Raw genomic sequence first — 20690 nt, forward strand, 5'->3', positions numbered from 1 at the left:
TATATTTATTACATATATCAGTGTGGAAATTCTGGGTCAGGCTATTTCCAATGTTTTGTGAAGACCATGAAAGGTAGGGTACACCTACAGAAAAGCAGAAGCATAGTCCAGAAGGGAGTTTCCATGGAACCTAAGAGAGAAACCCAGCTCCTTGGAGAGTTCCCTAGTACCCTGTCAGCAACAGCTACTGTCAGATGCAGCTGGGCAGCAGCCGGCAGCCCCCAGCCCAAGCTAATGCATCTTTTCACCTTTCACCTCCCCTCCTCCTGGCAACACAAGTTGGTTTGCTTTATTATGCCTCCTTCTCATTGGTTCTTCCACCTGAAAACACCTAATCACTGGTAAATTCAAGATGCAGCTGCTGTTCTGATTGGCTGATCTGTTGCTGGGGTAAAGACCAGCATGGTGATGCTGCTTTCCCAGATGTGGTATCCTCTGGCCCTGAACACCACCCCTCCCTGCTAATTCTGTCCCCCTTGACCTTCCTCCCATCCCCAGATAGTCCCTCCTTCCTTCTGTGATTGCGCAGTAAACAAGCAGTCAGACCAAGGGTTCCCTGGAGACCCAATGGTTTTTTTTATCTTTAGAGTGTTTGGCCTGTTAAAACTAGAGTTTGTGTAATTTGCGAAGGCAAGGCAAATTTGGGGGAAATCAGCTTTACACAATTAAGAACACAAGCATATCCACAAAAGCAAGCAAGAGATCATAGACTTTCTGACAACTAAATCCATCTAAAAGCCACTGATGCAGGTAGGATTGGCTTTGATGTGAAGTACATGCATAAAATGGAGGGGCTTGCTAGAACAGTTCCATGCTGTCAACAGTTGCCACTGTGCCTGAAATTGCACCATGAAGATTTATTCCTTTATAAATTTTCTTCTCCTAGAGCCTCCTATTAAAATAAAAAGAGCCCTGGAGGGGCAATATACGGAGCAGCACATCCCAAAATCTGTTCTGAAAGAAGATGAGTGGAAAGGTTTCTTTATGGTCAAATAAATTTAGAGACGCCAACATATTTTAACATGCCCTGTGGTAGGCAGAATAACGGCCCCCAAAGCTGTCCATGTCCTAACCCACAGAACTTGTGAATATGTTACCTTTTGTGGCAAAAGGGATCTGGGAGATGTGATTAAGGTTCAGGACCTTAAGATGGAAAGGTTATACTGGATTATCCAGGTGAGCCCATTCTAATCACATGAGCCCTTAAAAGCAGAGGAAGATTTCTGACCATGATCAGAGAGAGGTGACAATGGAAGCTGGGTCAGAGAGATGCTATATTCCTAGCTTTGAAGATGGAGGAAGGGGACTACAAGCCAAGGAATGTCAGTGAATGTCTCTAGAAACTGGAAAAAAGGAAACAAATTCTCCCAAAGACCCTCCAGAAGGAAACACGGCCCTGCCAATGGCTTGTTTAGCCCCAGTGAGACCGGTGTCAAACTTCTGACCTATCAAACTGTAAGACAATAAATTTGTGTTGTTTTAAGCTACTGAATTTCTGGTAATTTGTTACAGCATCAACAGGAAACAAATACCCCCCTACCTCCTTGAAGATTCATGGTGCACTTTGGCATATTAAGGGCCCTAGGGAGCTTTTCATTTAACCCAGAAACTTAATGGAACACGAAACTCTTACTCCCCTGTAACAGCTATTAACGTTTTAGTACATGAAGTGAAAAATACCACATCACAACATTAACTGTTATTAACAGCTAAGTGTGATTTAGTTCCTATGTTTTCAATGTGATAGGTGAGAGAACGGGACACAGGACAGGTAAGTTTTGATGGGCCAGCATGGAGTTCTAAAGAGGTGAGGCCTGGGTGTGAGAACTCATTGGAGAGTGGTGAATAGACAGGAGGTGGACATATGCTATAGAAAAACTTCAGCGGCTACACAACTTGTGTTGTGTTCAAAAATTTGTGCCAACCTCTTTTTATACTCCTGGATAGAGCTGGAACGCATTTTACTAAGTGAAGTATCCCAAGAATGGAAAAGCAAGCACCACATGTGCTCACCATCAAATTGGTATTAACTGATCAACACATAAGTGTACATATAAGAATAACATCTATTGGATGTCAGGCAGGGGGGAGGGCGAGGGGGAGGGGGAGGAGAGGACGGGTATACGCATACACAAAGAGTGCACTGCGCACCATTTGAGGGATGGACACGCTTGAAGCTCGGACTTGTGGGGGAGGGAGGGCAAGGGCAACATACGTAACATTTGTACCCCCATAATATGCTGGAAAAAAAAAATTTGTGCCAAGTCCTCCTTGCTCTTCCGATTCATCATATTCGATAGGAAATTGTCCCTGACCTCCTCTTCCCCAGGACTAGATTGGAAGCTTCTCCCTTTTGCCTCCCTGGCCCCCTGCATTTATTTATCTCTGGCTGTGGCAACAAAGGACTGAAATCGCCTTTATTTGTTTGTTTTCTCCCACTAGCTTGAAGTTTCTAGAGGGCAAATTCACTGTTCACATCTTTTGTGTCCCACCTAGGCTCAGCATATTGAAGTACTCAAGCTGAGCCTTAGTCTCATTCTCTTTCCACCATAAATGGATATGAGCTTAATCCTGACAGTTAAACCCTGTACTGTGGCCTGGGTCCCGTGCTGGCCACCCAGCCACAGTCCAGCCTAACAACTCATGTTCTAAATAAGACCACAGAGCGCTTTCTGTCATAAGTTTTGGTTTTTTGTTTTTTTTTGTATTTTTTTTACCTACCTCCTTTGTTTTTATCTAATGAAGCAAGCAAGGGTTTTAACCTAAATGTGTTCTATATTGTATTAATACCACAGTTTATGGGGCATCTGACAACGCTACAGGAAAGACTGAGATTAAAGGAGCAAATGCTACATTTCCAAGATAGTTTATAGAAAGTGGTCAAAACTGAGACACTGTAGAGGTGAACAGGACACGCTGGGGAAAGGAAATGAGTGCTAGGTCAATAGTGGTGTAAGGTAAGAGCTGGAGGGAGAATCCCACTTACCACATCTCTCATAATCCAGGAAGGCTTCCTGGATGTAGAGGACTTGAAGTAAAAAGTAACCAAAATTTCCTATGAGGAACTAGCCCTTTCCCTCTCTCAGGCCCCAGGTGAAACGCATGACTTGGTCCTGAACAATTACAGCCCTGAATCCACTAGCCCTGGTGATTGGGAGGAAGGTATTAAGCAAGGTGACTCCTGAATCTGAATTTGAACCAGGAAGGTAAAAGTTCAGAAGCTGTTACTCAATGGAACATGACAATAAGCCAACAAGAAAAGCAGAGGTGAGAAATGGGGTGAGGCCCAGTCCACATGACTCCTGGGTTAAGCTTCATCTAAAGTCTTTTATACATAAAAGCCAGTAAATTTCCTTTTCTCAGTAGGTCAGTGAACCAGTTTCAGTTGGATTTCCATTCCTTTGCAATCAAGGGTTTACATAACATGAACAAAGACAGAAAGCTGGGAACCAAGAATCAGGGAGTAGTGAACACCTACTCTCAGCACCGACTTCTGGTTACTAGCACCTCTCCCACCATCCCCACAGTCATACAGGAGGAATCGCCTCTGTCTGGGCTTGTTCAAAAGACCCTGCTCCTCTGATCACAATTGAGCCATCACAGTTTCTTCCTCAGGAAATTGGAACTGGGACTAAGTGTCCAGTGTCAGTCAAGGCTGGTTTCCTGAAGGGGAAAAGGTGAAACCTTGGGAGCCGTAGCATGGTTATGAACTGTGAACTGTGCAGAAGAGAAAGCAAGGCAATATCATCACTACTTTAAAGAAGAGGAAAATTGAGGGTCAGAGAGATTCTGTGGCTTGCCTAAGGTTGCACTTCAGCTTTCTCAAATTCAAGGGTGGGGCAGGAAACATCTAGGTCAGAACAGCCTAAGAACCCTGGACCGGTGTGAGGCTTGGGGCAGACAGCAGAGAGTATATATAGATAGCCTGGTCAGTTACCCCAGAAGAGTGAGGCCAAGTGCAAGCACTCAAAGACAGCTCCCTACTCTCAAAAGATCAAAAAATACTGGTGCTTAAACTGTGCACTCCGCTCACTCCGCTCAGAGACTCGCCTTACAGCCAGGACGCAGAGAGCACCTGTAGAGAATTCATTTCGCCTAAGCCTGCTGCCATTGACCACCCCCGGTGTCCCGCAAAACTACAACTCCCATTATGCACCGCGACCGCTAGAACTAATCTCTGGATAAACTACAAGCCCCAGAATGCCTTGAGAGAGGGGCGCGAGTACGCAGGAGCGGAGGGGCGCAGCCACGTTGGACGCGCGGGACCGTTAAATTTGAAACTTGGCGGCTAGGGATATGAGCTTGATGTGGCTGGTGTGTAAGGGACTCGGGTGCGTTCCTTTGTTGCTTTGGTGGCTTTAAGGGCAAGTTGCGGGGGAAAGCCTAGACGGCCTGCGGCTCTGAGGAACAGCCCGTGGCAGGACGAGGGCCTGAGCCAAGAATGCAGGATGGCTGCGATAAAGAAAGAAGGGGGTGCTCTGAGGTAGGTCCGGGAGAAGAGCTGCTGGGAGCTGGGCCTGAGAGACCCGTGGGTGCCTGGCAGGTGACAGAGGCTCCGCTGAGTTCAGTCGAGGGAAGGACCGGCAAGGTCAAGAGAAGAGTAGGCCCCGCTGGAGCCTCCTTCCTGTATGGAGTCGGACGCTAGGGGTGGAGGTGAAGACGCAAAGGGGTGAGGGCACGTGAGAATCCTGCTGCGTCCAGTTTCCTAGCAGGGGAGCCTGTGGGCCCCCAGTGGTGCACAGAGCTTGGAATTTGTAATGTGCTCTGTGTTTGTATTTCAGCTCAGCCATTCGCTAGTTGTTCGACCTTGGACAGGTATATACGGGAAATGCTGATATTAATCTACCTTACGGGGTTCTGGGAGAATTCAAAGTATTTGTAAAGTAATTGCTTCCAAATAAATGCTCAACGAATGGTAGGTGCTATCATTATGTCAGTAGTGTAGAGATCTAAAAAGCCCTTCTCTTCACGTTAGCTGTTTTTCCTTATATAATATATATACATATACAACAGTTCTTCTAGGTTGAAATTTTGAATGCGTTTTCATTATGGTGTCCACGGCACCTAGATAAAAGCAAGGTCACCAGCTTTTTCATTCATGCAGCAAATATTTATTGACTAAGCAGTGGGTGCAGCTGGTAAATAAAAGACAAAAATCTCAACCCTCATGAAACTTAAGTTCTGGGATGGGATGAAGGAGGGTAGTCAGATAATAAACAAGACAAACTAAAAGTTAGGTGGAGGTGGTGGTCAGTACTTAAAAAAAAAAAAAAAAAAAGCAAGGGGGAATAGGCAGTGTTCCGGGTAGGCATTGGTGCAATTTTAGATAGGTTTGAATGCAGGGCCTCACTGCAGAGACTTCATTTGAAGTCTCTGGTGAAGATTTGAAGGAACCTCAAGTGCTAGTCATGCATATATCTGGAGGAAGTAGGAAGGCTGGGGGTGAGTGTTGGGGGAGGAAGCTGCACCTGGTGTGTCCAAGGCCGTTGTCACTGGATCAGAATGAACTAGGAGAGTAAAAGGAGATTAAGTAAAAAGGTGAATATGCAAACATTGTAAGGACTTGGCTTTTACTCTGATTGTACGGAAAGTCACTGGGAGGTTTTGAGCGGAGCAAAGACATGATCTGACTTGAGTTTAAATGGGATCCCTTTGGCTGCAGCGTTGAATAGATTAAAGGCAGCAAAGGAAAGAAGCAGGGATACCAGTTAAGGGGTTATTGAAATAATCCAGGCATGAGAAAATGGTGGCTTGAGCCATATGGAAAACAGTGAAAATGGTGAGAAGTGGTTGATTTCTAGATTTATTTTGAAGGTAGAACCAAATAGGGTTTGCTGACTAACTGAGGGGTATGAGAGGGACAGCAAGGTTGGCACCAAGATTTTTGGCTTGAGCAACTGCGGTGACGCAATTGACATTTATTTGAGAAGGGGGAAGATTGTAAGAGGAGCAGGTCTGAGAGGAGGGAGGAGGTAGTCTCAGTTCAATTTGGGACATGTAACTGAGAGAGTGTAATTGCTATTTTTAAGAACAAGAGAAGAAATTCAGATGAATTCAACAAACATTTACTCAGTGCATAACAGTGTTATATTCTATATTAGATCGTGGGGATACAAATATAAATGGCATGGCCCTTACGTTTATAGGGTTTGCACAATATACAGCGGGTCCTTGAATAATGTCATTTTGTTAAAACATTGATGAGGAAAAAAAATTGATTCCTGACTGGGGCCGCTGTGTTTATGAAGTTTGCATGTTTTCCCTATGTCTGCATGGGTTTCCTCCTGTATCCCAAAGATGTGCCCCTTGGGTTGACTGGCATATCGGAATGGTCCCTGTCTGAGTGTGGGTGTGAGTGTGCTCTGCGATGACCCACAGCCTTGAACTGGATTAAGTGGGTTGGAAAATGAAGATATGAATACAAATTATTGTAAAATAAAAATTTGTAAAGTATGTAATAACCATATAAATGCATGACTATAAACAATATGATATGAAAACACGCAGTGAGCCCACTATATTTGTTATTGTTTGTTTTTGAACTTGTGGTGGTAGGAGGTGCTCCTTAAAATTTTCCCTTTGCAAACATTTATTCCTTGATTTAACCTACCCCCACGGGGAATGTGGTCAGTCACTGATTGACCAAAATTGGGTAAATAATCATCTTGTTTCCATTAATCTTTCTTGAATGTATGTACAGCTCACATTTATTTCAATGTTTAATATTAGAAGTGTTTTGGGTGTTTATTTAGAAGTTTGGTGATGTTTTTATGACCAGAAATATGTTGTAGGAACTTAACCCTTGTTTATATCCATGAGCCTATGGTAAAATTGGTTTCCTTATATGTTGTTTTGATTAAAGTTGCAGTTTCTGAGAAGCTATAGATGGTATTAAGTAAGTACTTATTATAGTTAAAAAGATGTGACTGGTTATAACCAAATCATTAATCACTTACAGTTACTTGAGAATTTTCGGCACTCATCTAGATTAAAGTCCCACATAACTTTCACTCTATTTTGAAGATTACTTCTTATGTCTCTGTGTTTTAAACCCAAAAATAATGTCTCTTAGTCAGAGGTAGGGTTCTCTCTGACCATTGGAGAGCTCTGAAGTACAGCTTACATAATGGTGATTGCCTCCAAAAAAGTTTTGGGGATTCTCCCAGTAGGCTTCATAGAATTGGGGCCAATTGTGACCAGTAAACTATTTTTGTCTGCTTCTGCTCTGGGATACCTATATACACAAACTTTAGTTTTGAATCATCAGTTGAAACATGGGGTGTTAGTCTGAACAACACTGCTAATTTTAAATTAAACTAGATGATGCATTCAGTGGTAGACATAGAACTGCTTACTGCCTTTTAGTCTGCTTTGCCAAATTTATAATACTCTTTTTCCCTTTTCTTTCTGCCTTAGACTTTATTCTTATAGCACTGTCCACAGGTTCTTTGCCAAGTTCTTTCTTCCATTAGGGAACACTGTAGCCACAAACTTGGAAACCAGGTGATAGAAAGACTCAGAAGCTTAGAAGTGTAATACTACTACTAACGTATCAGTCTACCATATTCAACCTGAGATCGTGAATAGTTACATATCTGAAAACATTTACAATAATCCAGTGCTATAATAAGTTAATGTTGGTGTGAGATTTACTTTTGTTTCCCTCTTCACAGTGAAGCCATGTCCCTGGAGGGAGATGAATGGGAACTGAGTAAAGAAAATGTACAACCCTTAAGGCAAGGGCGGATTATGTCCACTCTTCAGGGAGCATTGGCACAGCAAGAATCTGCCTGTAACAATACTCTTCAGCAGCAAAAACGGTATGTAGAATGGTTGGAAATCAACCTGTCATCATTCATCCGCAACCCTAGTAGATAAAGTGGGTGTGGATCTATGCGGCATGATGTAAGGAATACTCAAAAACTGGTGGTCTGAGAATCTGTCCTCACTTTCTTTCTCATCACACCACAGCTTTCTGAAGATGTCCTCCAGTATGATTAAGAACAAGGGCTGTAGGATTTAATTTCATTGTGGAGCAGCCAAATTATTTTATCAATAGAAATACAGTTTATACAGGGGCAAGGATAAGCATAGTAGAGCAAGTATTACATTGCAGTGTTCCCCAAAAGTGTTGTGTCATTCTGGATCCCTAAACAGACTTAACTCTTTGAAAATAATCAATTAGATAGACTGCTTCCTTAGATTCTGAGTATGCGGGAGAATGAATCTGCTATCTTTTATGTGTACTCAATTATTAACTTTCTTAGGAAGGTATTTTTGAGAATGTGACAAAAAGAAATAGTGGTCTCCAAAGTTCATGTAAACCTCAGAGAAACTGAGGTTTCATTTATACTAGAAAGCTTTTCAATAATGATTTAACAAACTAGATACATAAAAGCTGAAAAATACTCAGATTATTCAAATGGACCTATAGATTTTGCTCTCTTTTGACTAACACATATTTTGATAAGTATACTTTTTAAAAAAAAGTAATCTAAAGTATCAGATCCTCCTTCAATCCCTGACCAAAAAAATTCTGCCATCTGGCAAATTAGCATAATTTTGGGTTCTAATATAATGAATATCATTCTCTATCTCATTGGATTTTTAAAAGCGTTGGGTCTTATGGTTTGTTTTAGAGGTGGTGGTGTTCTACTCTTAATTCTTCTTCATGGCTTTGTTGACGTTGTATAGTCATGCTTAACGGTGAGGATACGTTCTGAGAAATGTCATTAGGTGATTTCATTGTTATGCAGGCATCATAGAGTGTCCTAAACAAATCTAAATGATATAGACTACTTTATGCCTAGACTATATGGTATTGCCTATTGCTCCAAGGCTGCAAACCTATACAGCATGTTACTGTACAGAATGCTGTAGACAATTGTAACACAATGCTAAGTATTTGTATATCTAGACATCTAAACATAGAAAAGGTACAGTAAAAATATGGTATTATAATCTTATGGGATCACTGTTGTATACCCTGTCCATCATTGACTGAAATGTCGTTATTCAATGCATGACTGTACTAGTTTTTCCACTTCCCTTAACTACTTCCTTCTTTCATGCTGGCTTCCTACTGCCTTTCACCTAAGTCTGTGTTCTTTGCCCTGTTCTCATTCCATGTTCAAGTTTTCCAGGATTGTTCAACATCTCTTAGTTGCCTTCTAAATGTTTTTCTATCTACCTATAACATAATTAGATGAATATTTCACTTAATGTAGTAAATACTCAATCTCTTCTCTCGTAAATGACTTTCCTTTTTCTACTCCATTTTGGTTAATGGATCAAAACTCACCTGAATTATCTTACTCATTGCTCTCATCCTAATTTTATTTAGTTGGTTACTAAGGACTGGTGATTTTTTTAAAAAGTATAATTTATTTACAGTGAAATGCTCAGATTTTTAAGTGTACTGTTTAATCAGTTTCGACATGCATTTCCAGACAAAACATTATTACCTCGGAGAGTTTTCTCATGCCCCTTTCCCAATCAATCCACCCTCCACTAATCAGATTTCTATCACTATAGGTTACTTTTGCCTATTCTAGAATTTTATATAAGTAGAATCATACAGTTCTTTCATTCAACATATTTTTGCAGCTTTTTCATGTTACATGTATCGGTAGATTTTTCCTTTTTTTGCTGAATAGGATTCCATTTATCCATTCACCATTTGATGGACATTTAGATTCTTTCAGTTTTGTGCTTTATGAATAGTGCTGCTGTGGACATTCTTGTACAAGGCTTTTTGTGGACATAGATTTTCATTTCCCTTTGAATGGAATTGCTGGATCAAAGAATAAATGCATGTTTAACTGTTGAAGAAACTGGTTTACCAAAATGGTTGTAACATTTTACACTCCTACCAGCAATATATGAGAGTCCATTTGCTACAGGTCCACTCCAGTATTTGGTGTTGTCAATCTTTTTCATTTTAGCCATCCTAGTGATATGAAGTTGTATTCACTACAGTTTTACTTCACATTTCCCTGGTTACTAATAATGGTGAACACTTTTTCACATGCCGTTTGACCTTTTGAATATCTTCCTTTGCAGTGTATCTGTTTAGATATTTTGCCTAGTTTTTAAATTGGGTTGCAGGAGTTCTTTATCAAATACATGTGTTGCAAATATTTTTTCCTACTCCATAGCTGTCTTTTTTCTTGGTGGTTTTTTCCAACCACCAAGTATAAAAATTTTAATTAATTAATTATTATTTTTTTTGAGATAGTGTCTTGCTCTGTCATCCAGGTTGGAGTGCAGTGGTGCCATCATAGCTCACTGTAGCTTCGAACTCCTGGGCTCAAGTGATCCTCCAACTTCAGTTTCCCAAGTAGCTGTGGTGCATTCCACCACAGCTGGCTAATTTTTTAAAAAATTTTTGTAGAGACAGGGTCTCACTATGTTGCCCAGGCTGGTCTTGAACTCCAGGGCTCAAGTGATCCTCCTGTCTAGGCCTCCCAAAGTGCTAGGATTATAGGCATGAGCCACTGCACTGGGCCACCAAGTTTTTCATTTTGATGAAGTTCAATTAATTTGTATTTTTTTTTTTTATGGTTAGTGCTTTTTGGGTCCTCTTCAGGAGATCTTTGCCCACCCCAAAGTCATAAAGATATTCTCCTATGTTTTCCTCTAGTAGCATCATTGTTTTAACTTTTATGTTTAGGTGTATGATTCCTCTTAAACTTACCCTCATGTATGGTGTGGGGTTGGAGTAAATGTATTTTTTGCATGTGGATATCTATCTAGTTGTTTTATCTCCATTTTTGAAGAGATTTTTCCTTTCTTCATTGAATTGCTTTGAGACCCTTTTCAAAAATCATTTGACCACATACGTACGGGTAATTTCTGGACTCTATTCTGTTCCACTGATCTAATTTGCCTATATTTTCACCAGTAACACATTGTCTTAATTAGTTTTATATAGTACACCAGGCAGGCTTAGTTCTCCAGCTTTTGTTCTTCTTTTTCAAAATTGCTTGGGCTATTCTTGGTCCTTTGCTTTTCCAAACAAATTTTGAAATCATCTTGTCAATTTTTAGAAAAGTGCCTGCTGGGATTTGGGTTAAATTGCATTGAATCTATACATCACTTTGGAGGGTTGCTGATTTTTATCAGTAGTGTCTTGGAGTTTATTTTTTCACCATTTCTGAAGATAATCTTATGTCATACTTATATTAGCTTCATAATTACGATCCCTTCTTCTAATGCTTCCTATTCTTGTAAAGGATTAATCTTTTTGCAGTCTTTGCTCATCATATTCAAGATGCCCTCCAGTTAAAGAACCAATAGTGGCTTGAGCAGGTGAAATCCAAAGTCTTTTACATTTACAGCATGTCCTTTTTTTTTTTTTTTTTTTTTCACCTCTACAGATGTCTCCATTTATTCTCAGTACTGACTTTATGTTATGGCTTAGGGTCTACTCAATTTCCTGTGGATAAACTCTCCCACCTTCACAACTTTATTTAATAGTAGTTTCCCTGTCTCTTGGAAAAACTCTTTTTCTTTAAAATCTCATGGTTCCTTTAGAGTCCCACCTGCTGAGGCTGCTTCTATGATACCTCTTTTTGACTTCTTAAAGCCTTTACCATCCATTCTTGGCAATTGTCATACACTATACTGCTTTGTATGCTTAGTTCATTTTTCATTTGTGTACTTTGTCTTTCTTATTAGAGTATAAATTCTCTTGTGTCAGAGACTATTATTTTTTATATCAAACATAACCACTTGGAGGCTGGGTGAGGTGACTCACGCCTGTAATCCTACTACTCTGGGAGGCTGAGGCAGGAGGCTCACTTGAGGCCAGGAATTCCAGACCAGCCTGAGCAAGACTGAGACCCCATCTCTACTAAAAATAGAAAAATTAGCTAGGCGTGGTAGTCCACACCTGTGGTCCCAGCTACTCAGAAGGCAGAAGCAGGAGGATCCCTTGAGCCCAGGAATTTGAAGTTGCAGTGAGCTATGATGACACCACTGCTCTCTAGCCTCGGCAACAGAATGAGACCCTGTCTCAAAAAACAAAACAAAACATAACCACTTGGCCAGGCACTGTGGCTCACGCCTATAATCCCAGCACTCTGGGAGACTGAGGTGGGAGGATCACTTGAGGCCAGGAGTTTGGGACCAGCCTGGGCAACATAGTGAGATCCATCTCTAAAAAAGAAAAAAAAAATTAGCCAGGCATGGTGGCTCTTGAATAGAGACTGAGGCAGGAGGATCCCTTGAGCCCAGGAGTTCAAGGCTGCAGTGAGCTATGATCCTGCCACTGCATTCCAACTTGGGTGACATAGCAAGACCCTGTCTCTAAAAAAAATTTAAATTGAATTAAAAATTTAAAAAAGCCACACTTAAATATTTTTTGATAATTAATCATTTATCCAAATTGTGGTTTATTTCCCCTCTATTCTAAATGGTCAATCTTAATCTTAGCCTTCTGCTTTTCCTAGCTCTTTATGGTCATATTTTACACTTTCTTTGAGGTACTCCCCAAATTACATATGATATTATTTTTCTCTAATATGTGTGGAATTTTTCTTTCATATTCTTATTGTTTATGTGCATGTGGTTTGTTCAATACTATCATAGACATATAAAATAAGTTATTTATTGGGGACTTACTATGTCTAAACACTTTACATTTAAGACTGATCAGCCTGGGACTGATGGGAGGGACGGGAGGAAAAAAAATAAAAATAAACATAAAAATTTAAAAAAGGAAAAAAAAAACTGATCAGCCTAATAAGTACTATTATTATCCCCATTTTACAGATGTGAAAACTAAAAACAGAGTTTAAGTAGCTTGTCCAATATCACTGAACTAGTAATTGTTGGAGCTGAATTTGAATCTAGTGAATCTTATTCCAGAGTTTTTAACTGCTGTGTCATACTGCTTTTCTGTATGTTGTCTCAAAAACTGTTTCTCTAATTTCTGCATGTTTTGTCCTTCCTTTTATGTTATTAGGCTGAATCCTAATTATTTCTACTCTTTTTCTGTTTAACAAACCCATAAACTCTAGTGCGGTTATCTAGATCAATATTAAATACCTAATAAATGAATAAAAATGGAAGTGATACTTTTCATTGGCTGTTGTCACTATTGCATAATGCTAACATTCTCTGTTTAAATTTCAGGGCATTTGAATCTGAAATTCGATTTTATACTGGAAATGACCCTCTGGATGTTTGGGATAGGTAGGTCTTTTTATTTAACAAGGGCAACAGAAACATTAACAGATGGATTCTTATGGCCATGTTTCTGAAATTAGGGTTATATGGATTGGTTCATCAGAGTAGAACATGGTGTCATGTGGGCACAGAGATCCAGAATAATTATAGCATGTCTTCCTGAGGTGTTTAAGATTAAAGAAATTTCAGGTTTGTGGCATGCAACTTTGAGCTACACCCTTCTATCCCCATCCCCAATTTTCCCAGAAGCATGTGTTAAAGCTACTTTGGAAAAGTTTGAGGGATATAGGCTTAGGGCAGGTCATTGAGGACTCCTAAAGAAACATGTTTATAATACATTAGATATTTTTGCTTAAAGAAATTCAAAATGAGACTTGGAACAAGAACAAAAGCACATGTTTAACTTAAAATATATTCTTTTTTTTCCCATTCAGGTATATCAGCTGGACAGAGCAGAACTATCCTCAAGGTGGGAAGGAGAGTAACATGTCGACATTATTAGAAAGAGCTGTGGAAGCACTACAAGGAGAAAAACGATATTATAATGATCCTCGATTTCTTAGTCTCTGGCTTAAATTGGTAGGTCTCAAGTGCCATCTAAGTTTAAAATATTAAACCAAGAGATTCTCTATAGAGGTATTTGGTATACCAAAGAAATTATAAAACCAGAGCCATTTAGTAGATGATAAACATTTAATAAATACTCAATATTTGTTAAATTGGTTCTACTTAAAGATGTATTTAAACATAGCATAATATGGTTTTTTACACCTTTATAATTGATCACAAGGTCTGTAGATCTCTCAATGGGTATGGATTATTTTATTCTAAACACAATTGGGCCATGCAATTGTACTAGAGGTGGAGGTGCAGGAGCCAACACTTTGCAGGAACACAGTTGTTTGGGGGAAAGCTTCCCGAAATGATTCTGTTATCCCTTTCTCCCCTTTATGAGAATCATCACCATAAAAAAGTGATGATTTAGTTTTTTTTGGTCTTTGAACTTCTTTCTAGTATATTATTACTAGCATTAATATATTGCTATAGCCAAAAATGTCTGCCTGACCATTTTGTACTGTCTCACTTGATGTGTAGGAAAAACATATTTTTCATAAAAAACAATGACTAGGGTTTCTTAGACATTAATTTTATTTTTTTATCCTAAAAGAAATTAGAAAAAAGTAAGCAGTAAATATTTAGAATTGTTCACAACCACTATACTACAATACAATATTGACATTTAAAACTGATAAAATTTCTCACTAAAAGTCCTCTAGAGGAAGACTTATTTCAAATTTCCAATAGAGTTGACCCTTGAATGACACAGGGTTTAGGAGTGCCGACCCTCAGAGTTAAAAACTCGTATGTAACTTAACTCCTCAGAAACTTAATTACTAATATCCTAATTTGACCAGAAGCCTTAGCGATAGCAAACAGTTGATTAACACATATTTTGTATGTTATACATATTATACACTGTATTCTTACAACAAAGTAAGCTATAGAAAAGAAAATGTTATTAAGAAAATCATAAGGAAGAGAAAATATATTTATTATTCATTCAGTGGAAGTAGATCATCATAAAGCTCTTCATCCTTATCATCTCTATGTTGAGTAGGCTGAGGAAGAGGAGGGGTCGGTCTTGCTATCTCAGGGGTGTCAGGGGCAGAAGAAAATCTCTATGTAGGTGGACCTGTGCAGTTCAAACTCATGTTGTTCAAGGGTCAACAGTAGTTACAAGTACAGGAAATTAGGTGAATCCTGAAGGTATAATGTATCTTGATTTCTACAGGACATTTGACAAATATTTTGACATCTTTAGTGAGAGGTTAGAGAAATTACCTTACGGATATTAGTTACAGGAATTTATAATGAGGGATGGCACCTAAAGAATGCTAAACAGATTTGTTAGCCTGATGACTGTGGTCCCTGGTGGTATACCAGTGGATTTTGTCCTTCATTCTATTCTATGTAATATTCTTACATGTGACTTTTTTTTTTTTTTGAGACGGAGTCTCACTGTGTTGCCCGGGCGAGAGTGCCGTGGCGTCAGCCTAGCTCACAGCAACCTCAAACTCCTGGGCTCAAGTGATCCTCCTGCTTCAGCCTCCCAGGTAGCTGGGACTACAGGCTCACGCAACTGTGCCCGGCTAATTTTTTCTATTTTTAGTTGTTTGGCTAATTTCTTTCTATTTATAGTAGAGACGGGGCCTCCCTCTTGCTCAGGCTGGTCTCGAACTCCTGAGCTCAAGCAGTCCTCCCACCTCGGCCTCCCATAGTGCTAGGATTACAGGCATGAGCCACTGCGCCCAGCCCATGTGATTTGTTAAGAGGTTGGAACCTCTAAAGTGACTTTTTTAAGACAGAGTCTTGCTCTGTTATCTAGGCTAGAGTACAGTGGCATGTTCATAGCTTACTGTAACCTCAGACTCCTGGGCTCAAGTGATCCTCCTGCTTCAGCCTCCCAGGTAGCTGGGACTACAGGCTCACGCAACTGTGCCCGGCTAATTTTTTCTATTTTTAGTTGTTTGGCTAATTTCTTTCTATTTATAGTAGAGACGGGGCCTCCCTCTTGCTCAGGCTGGTCTCGAACTCCTGAGCTCAAGCAATCCTCCCACCTCAGCCTCCCAAAGTGCTAGGATTACAGGTATGAGCCACCATGCCCGGCCCTGAAATGCCATTTTGATATGAAGTTAGAACCTGTTTTTAATAGTTTCTAATGCTGATAAGGATCTGGCAGAACTAGTGTTTCTGTGAATTATTAAATTTTAGCATTTAAAATTTTTGTATTCTTCTTAGAAAGTAATTTATTACCTTTTAACATAGTTGTACTTCTAGGAATTTATCTTAAAGGAGTAATATAAAATGTGAAAGCTTGTATTCATGAAGATATTTATTATAGAATTATTTATAATTGGGTAAAATTAGAAGTTGTTTAAAAATCCATAAATAGGGAAAGAATTAAATTATGGAAGATCTATTAGATGGAACATTATGCATTCATTTAAAAATAATAGTGTGGCTGGGCACGGTGGCTCACGCCTGTAATTCTAGCACTCTGGGAGGCTGAGGCGGGCAGATTGTTTGAGCTCAGGAGTTCGAAACCAGCCTGAGCAAGAGTGAGACCCTATCTCTACTAAAAATAGAAAGAAATTAATCGGACAACTAAAAATATATACAAAAAATTAGCCGGGCATGGTGGTGCATGCCTGTAGTCCCAGCTACTTGGGAGGCTGAGGCAGAAGGATCGCTTGAGCCCAGGAATGTGAGGTTGCTGTGAGCTAGGCTGACGCCACGGCACTCTAGCCCACGCAACAGAGTGAGACTCCATCTCAAAAAAAAAAAAAAAAATCTTTGTTTTAATTTAATGGTAGAAACAGAAGGTAGAGGAGGAGGGAAGAAAATCTAAGGGAAAATATATCAGTTAAGTAAATCTAAATGAAAATTAGCAAACATCTTCCAAAAAGAAGAGAAAAATTAAAAGGAGATGACTAATTCATTCAAGAAACACTGTGCTCTTACTATGTGTCAGGCTCTGTGCTAAGTGCTAGGGAAAGAAAAAACATGGACTAAATGCAATGTAGTATCAGCTGGGTCCTGGAATAGAATAAGAACGTTAGTGAAAAAAACTAGTGAAATCCAAATAAAGTCTGAAATTTATTTACTAGTGTTATACCAATGTTGGTTTGTTAGTTTTGACAAATGTACCACAGCAAAGTAAGATATTAACATTAAAGGAAACTGAGTGAGGCGTATACAAAACTCTCTATATTGGCCGGGCATGGTGGCTCACACCTGTAATCCTAGCACTCTGGGAGGCCGAGGATTGCTTAAGCTCAGGAGTTTGAGATCAGCCTAAGCAAGAGCGAGACCCTGTCTCTACTAAAAACAGAAAAATTAGCCGGTTGTGGTGTGCTCCTATAGTCCCAGCTACTCAGGAGGCTAAGGCAGGAGGATCGCTTGAGCCCAGGAGTTTGAGGTTGCTGTGAGATAGGCTGACGCCACAGCACTCTAGCCCGGGCAACAGAGTGAGACTTCGTCTCCAAAAAAAAAAAAATAATAATAGTGTGAAGGGTAAGCAGCAGCATGGAAACATGAATGATGCAATATTAAGTGAAATAAAAGCAAATTTTATCATGACCAAAACTTTATAAAATGATATATATCCTTTTATTGCTAAGGAATAGAAGACTGAAGAAATATATCAAAATGTTTATGGTGTGAGGTTTTTGGTGATTTTTTTCCCCCCTCTCGCTATTAGAATTATCTATGTTGTATCTGGTCTCATAAAGTCCCTTCTAAAATACAGATTTGACTATCATTCCTTTGCTTATAGCTCTCCCACCCTAACATTTACTATAAGACAAATTCAAAATTGATTAGCTTGGCATTCAAGATCTGTCACAGCCTTTTTCTCTAGACTCCTGTCTTGCCTGGACTCCTAACCTGCGTTTAGTCTTCCTTGTCTTTGCTTATGCTATTTTCTCTGGCTGGAATGCCCTTCCCTTCCCATTCTCCACCTGATGAAAAGTCCATTTCTCGTTCAATACTAAGCTCAAACTCCTTTTTGAAGCCTTTCCTTTCCATCCCCTTTTCTTACAAATTAATCTCTCATTTTTGTCTCTTTTTTGGGTCCTCCCAGTATGGTCCTTATCATATTATATCATAATAGAGATATTTTCTCCAATACAGAATTACATATAGTATCTCCATTGATCGTTTGGCACATAATAGGCATTCAATAAGTGAACAGAAATTGGTTAACTGTTAATGCTTTTAATTTGTTACAGGGGCATTTATGCAATGAGCCTTTGGATATGTACAATTATTTGCACAACCAAGGGATTGGCGTTTCCCTTGCTCAGTTCTATATCTCATGGGCTGAAGAATATGAAGCTAGAGAAAACTTTAAAAAAGCAGATATGATATTTCAGGAAGGCCTTCAACGGAAAGCTGAACCACTAGAAAGACTGCAGTCACAGCACCGGTAAGTTGCTTCTCTGGAGCTTGTCTTAACTCTTTAAAAATAGTAGAAATAAGTGGGATTTTTTTGTATTTGAATGAATGTTCTCTGATGGATTGGCAAGTTAAGTTTACTTAGTTACTATTCAGTTTTTTTAAAGATATATTTTCAAATTTTTATTCAACATACGGTAAAATCCACTCTTTGATATACAGTCCTATGAGTTTTCGCAAATGAAAAGAGACACGTAATCATCATGATCAAGATACAAAATAGTTCCACAATCCCTAGAAGAATTCCTTCATGCTGTCCCTTTGTAGTCAGTTCCTATGCTTACCCTAAACCCCTGGAAAACACTGATGTATTATCCAGGCCTATAAACATGCCTTTTCCAGAATGTCATATAAATGGAATTTTACTGTATGTCGCCTTTTGAGTCTGGCTTCTTTGATTTAGCCTAATGCATTTGAATAGTAAAAGTTCTTTATAGAGTCTAAGTACAAGCTTTTTGTCAAATGCGTGAATCATGAATATTTCCTCCGAGCTTAAGCCTAGTCTGTTCATTCTTTTAACTGTCTTTTACAGAACAAAAGTTTTTAATTGTGAATGAGTCTAATTTATCAAGTTTTTCTTGTAGGGATTGTGCTTTTGATGTTTTATCTAAGATATCCGTGCCAAAGGTTACAGAGATTTTCTACTGTTTTCACATTCAAGTTTTATAGTTTTACTTTTTACGTTTAGATATATGATCCATTTTGAGTTGATTTTTGTATAAGGTGTGGGTAAATGTTTTTTTTTTTTTTTTTTTATATGAATGTCCAATTGTTTCAATGTTATTTGTTGAAAAAACTAACCCTTCTCCATTGAAATGCCTTTTGCATCTTTGTCAAAAATCAGTTGATCATGTTTGTGTAGGTTTATTTCCATCACTCTATCTTGTTCTGTTGATCTGTGTGTCTATCCATTAGTGTATACTACGCTATCTAGATTACTATAGCTTTATGGTAAGTCTAGCTAGAAATCAGGTAGTATGAGTCCTCTAACTTTGCTCTAGTTCCTTTGACTTTGTATGTAAGTTTTAGAATCAATTTCCTGAGATTTTGATTAGGATTGTACATGAATATGGTATACCTCCCCATTTATTTAGGTCTTTGATTTCTTTTAATGAGCTTTGGTAGATTTTTATCTTTCAAGGAATTGGGCCATTTCATCAAGTCGATGAGTTTGTGGGCATAGAGTTGTTCATTATATTCCTTTATTATCCTTTTAATAGCTGTAGGTTATGTAGTGACCCTCCCATTTTCATTCCTGATATTGGTAGTTTGTGTCTTCTCTCTCTTTTCTTAGTCTGACTATAAAATCAATTTTATTGATCATTTCAGAAAACCAGCTTTTGGGTTCATTGGTTTTTCTCTTAATGATTTTCTGTTCTTAATTTTATTTCTATTCTTTATTTCCTTTTTTCTGCTTGCTTTGTATATAACTTTTTCTTCTAATTTAAGGTGAAAGCTTAGATCACTGATTCTAGATCTTTCTCCTTTTTTAATATAAGCATTTAATGCTCTAAATTCTCTTCTAAGCACTGCTTTCGCTGCATTCCACAAGTTTTGATATGCTGTATTTTCATTTTTGTTCAGTTTGAAATATTTTCTAATTTCTTTTGTGTTTATTTAGTAGTATGTTATTTAAATAGGAGATGGTTTTGGATTTTTCAGATATCGCCTTGTTATTTATTCCTAGTTTAATTCTATGGTTGTCAGAGAACATAACTTATATGATTTCAAGTCTTTTAAATTCGTTAAGGTTTGTTTTATCACCCAGAATATGGTCTATCTTGGTGAATGTTCCATGTACACTTTAAAAATATGTGTATTCTACTGTTTTGGAGTGTAATATTCTGCAAACGTAATTTAGGTCAAGTTGATTGGTAGTCCGTTCTGGTCTTCCGTATCTTTGCTGATTTTCTGTCTACTTGATCTATCAATTACTTAGAGGGGTTTTGAAGTTTCCTTGTAATTTTGTCTATTTCTTCTTTCATTCCCATCAGTTTTGCTTATGTATCTTGAAGTCTGTTGTTAGGTGCATAAACATTTAGAATTGACCCCTGTATCATTATATAATGTCCCCCTTTATCTCTGATCATACTCCTGTTCAGAAGTCAGCCATTCCAGCTTCCCTTTTGTTGGCATGATATATCTTTTTCCTTTCTTTAATTTTTTTAAACAGCTTTAGAGTTGTACAGCCATCACCATAATCTAATTTTAGAACATTTCTAATACCCTAAAATGAACCCTGTACCCATTAGCAGTTACCCCCATACCCACTTACCCTATCCCCAGGCAACCACTAATCTGTTCTCTGTCTCTACGGATTTGCCTATTCTGGACATTTCACATAAACGATCTTTTGTGACTGACCTATTTCATTTAGCATAGTATTTTCAAGGTTCATCACAGATGTGGATTGTATCAGTACTTCGTTCCTCTTTATTGTTAATTGATAGTCCGTTATATGGATAGACCACATTTTATTTATC

General features: G+C 38.7%; 1 protein-coding gene across 1 annotated transcript in view; it reads left to right on the forward strand.

Annotated features, from left to right (window-relative positions):
• Window positions 1-4236: 4236 nt before the first annotated feature.
• Window positions 4237-20690, forward strand: part of BUB1B (BUB1 mitotic checkpoint serine/threonine kinase B) — a 60161-nt gene continuing 43707 nt past the window's right edge. The window contains exons 1-5 of the mRNA XM_012649423.1: window positions 4237-4483; window positions 7674-7820; window positions 13138-13197; window positions 13626-13770; window positions 17982-18178. Of these exons, the coding sequence (XP_012504877.1) occupies window positions 4449-4483; window positions 7674-7820; window positions 13138-13197; window positions 13626-13770; window positions 17982-18178 (584 nt within the window). The 5' untranslated portion in view covers window positions 4237-4448. The remainder of the gene's footprint in view (window positions 4484-7673; window positions 7821-13137; window positions 13198-13625; window positions 13771-17981; window positions 18179-20690) is intronic.

The sequence above is a fragment of the Propithecus coquereli genome, unplaced genomic scaffold, assembly GCF_000956105.1.
Source record: "Propithecus coquereli isolate 6110/MARCELLA unplaced genomic scaffold, Pcoq_1.0 Scaffold3, whole genome shotgun sequence".
In the NCBI taxonomy this organism is placed as follows: domain Eukaryota; kingdom Metazoa; phylum Chordata; class Mammalia; order Primates; family Indriidae; genus Propithecus; species Propithecus coquereli.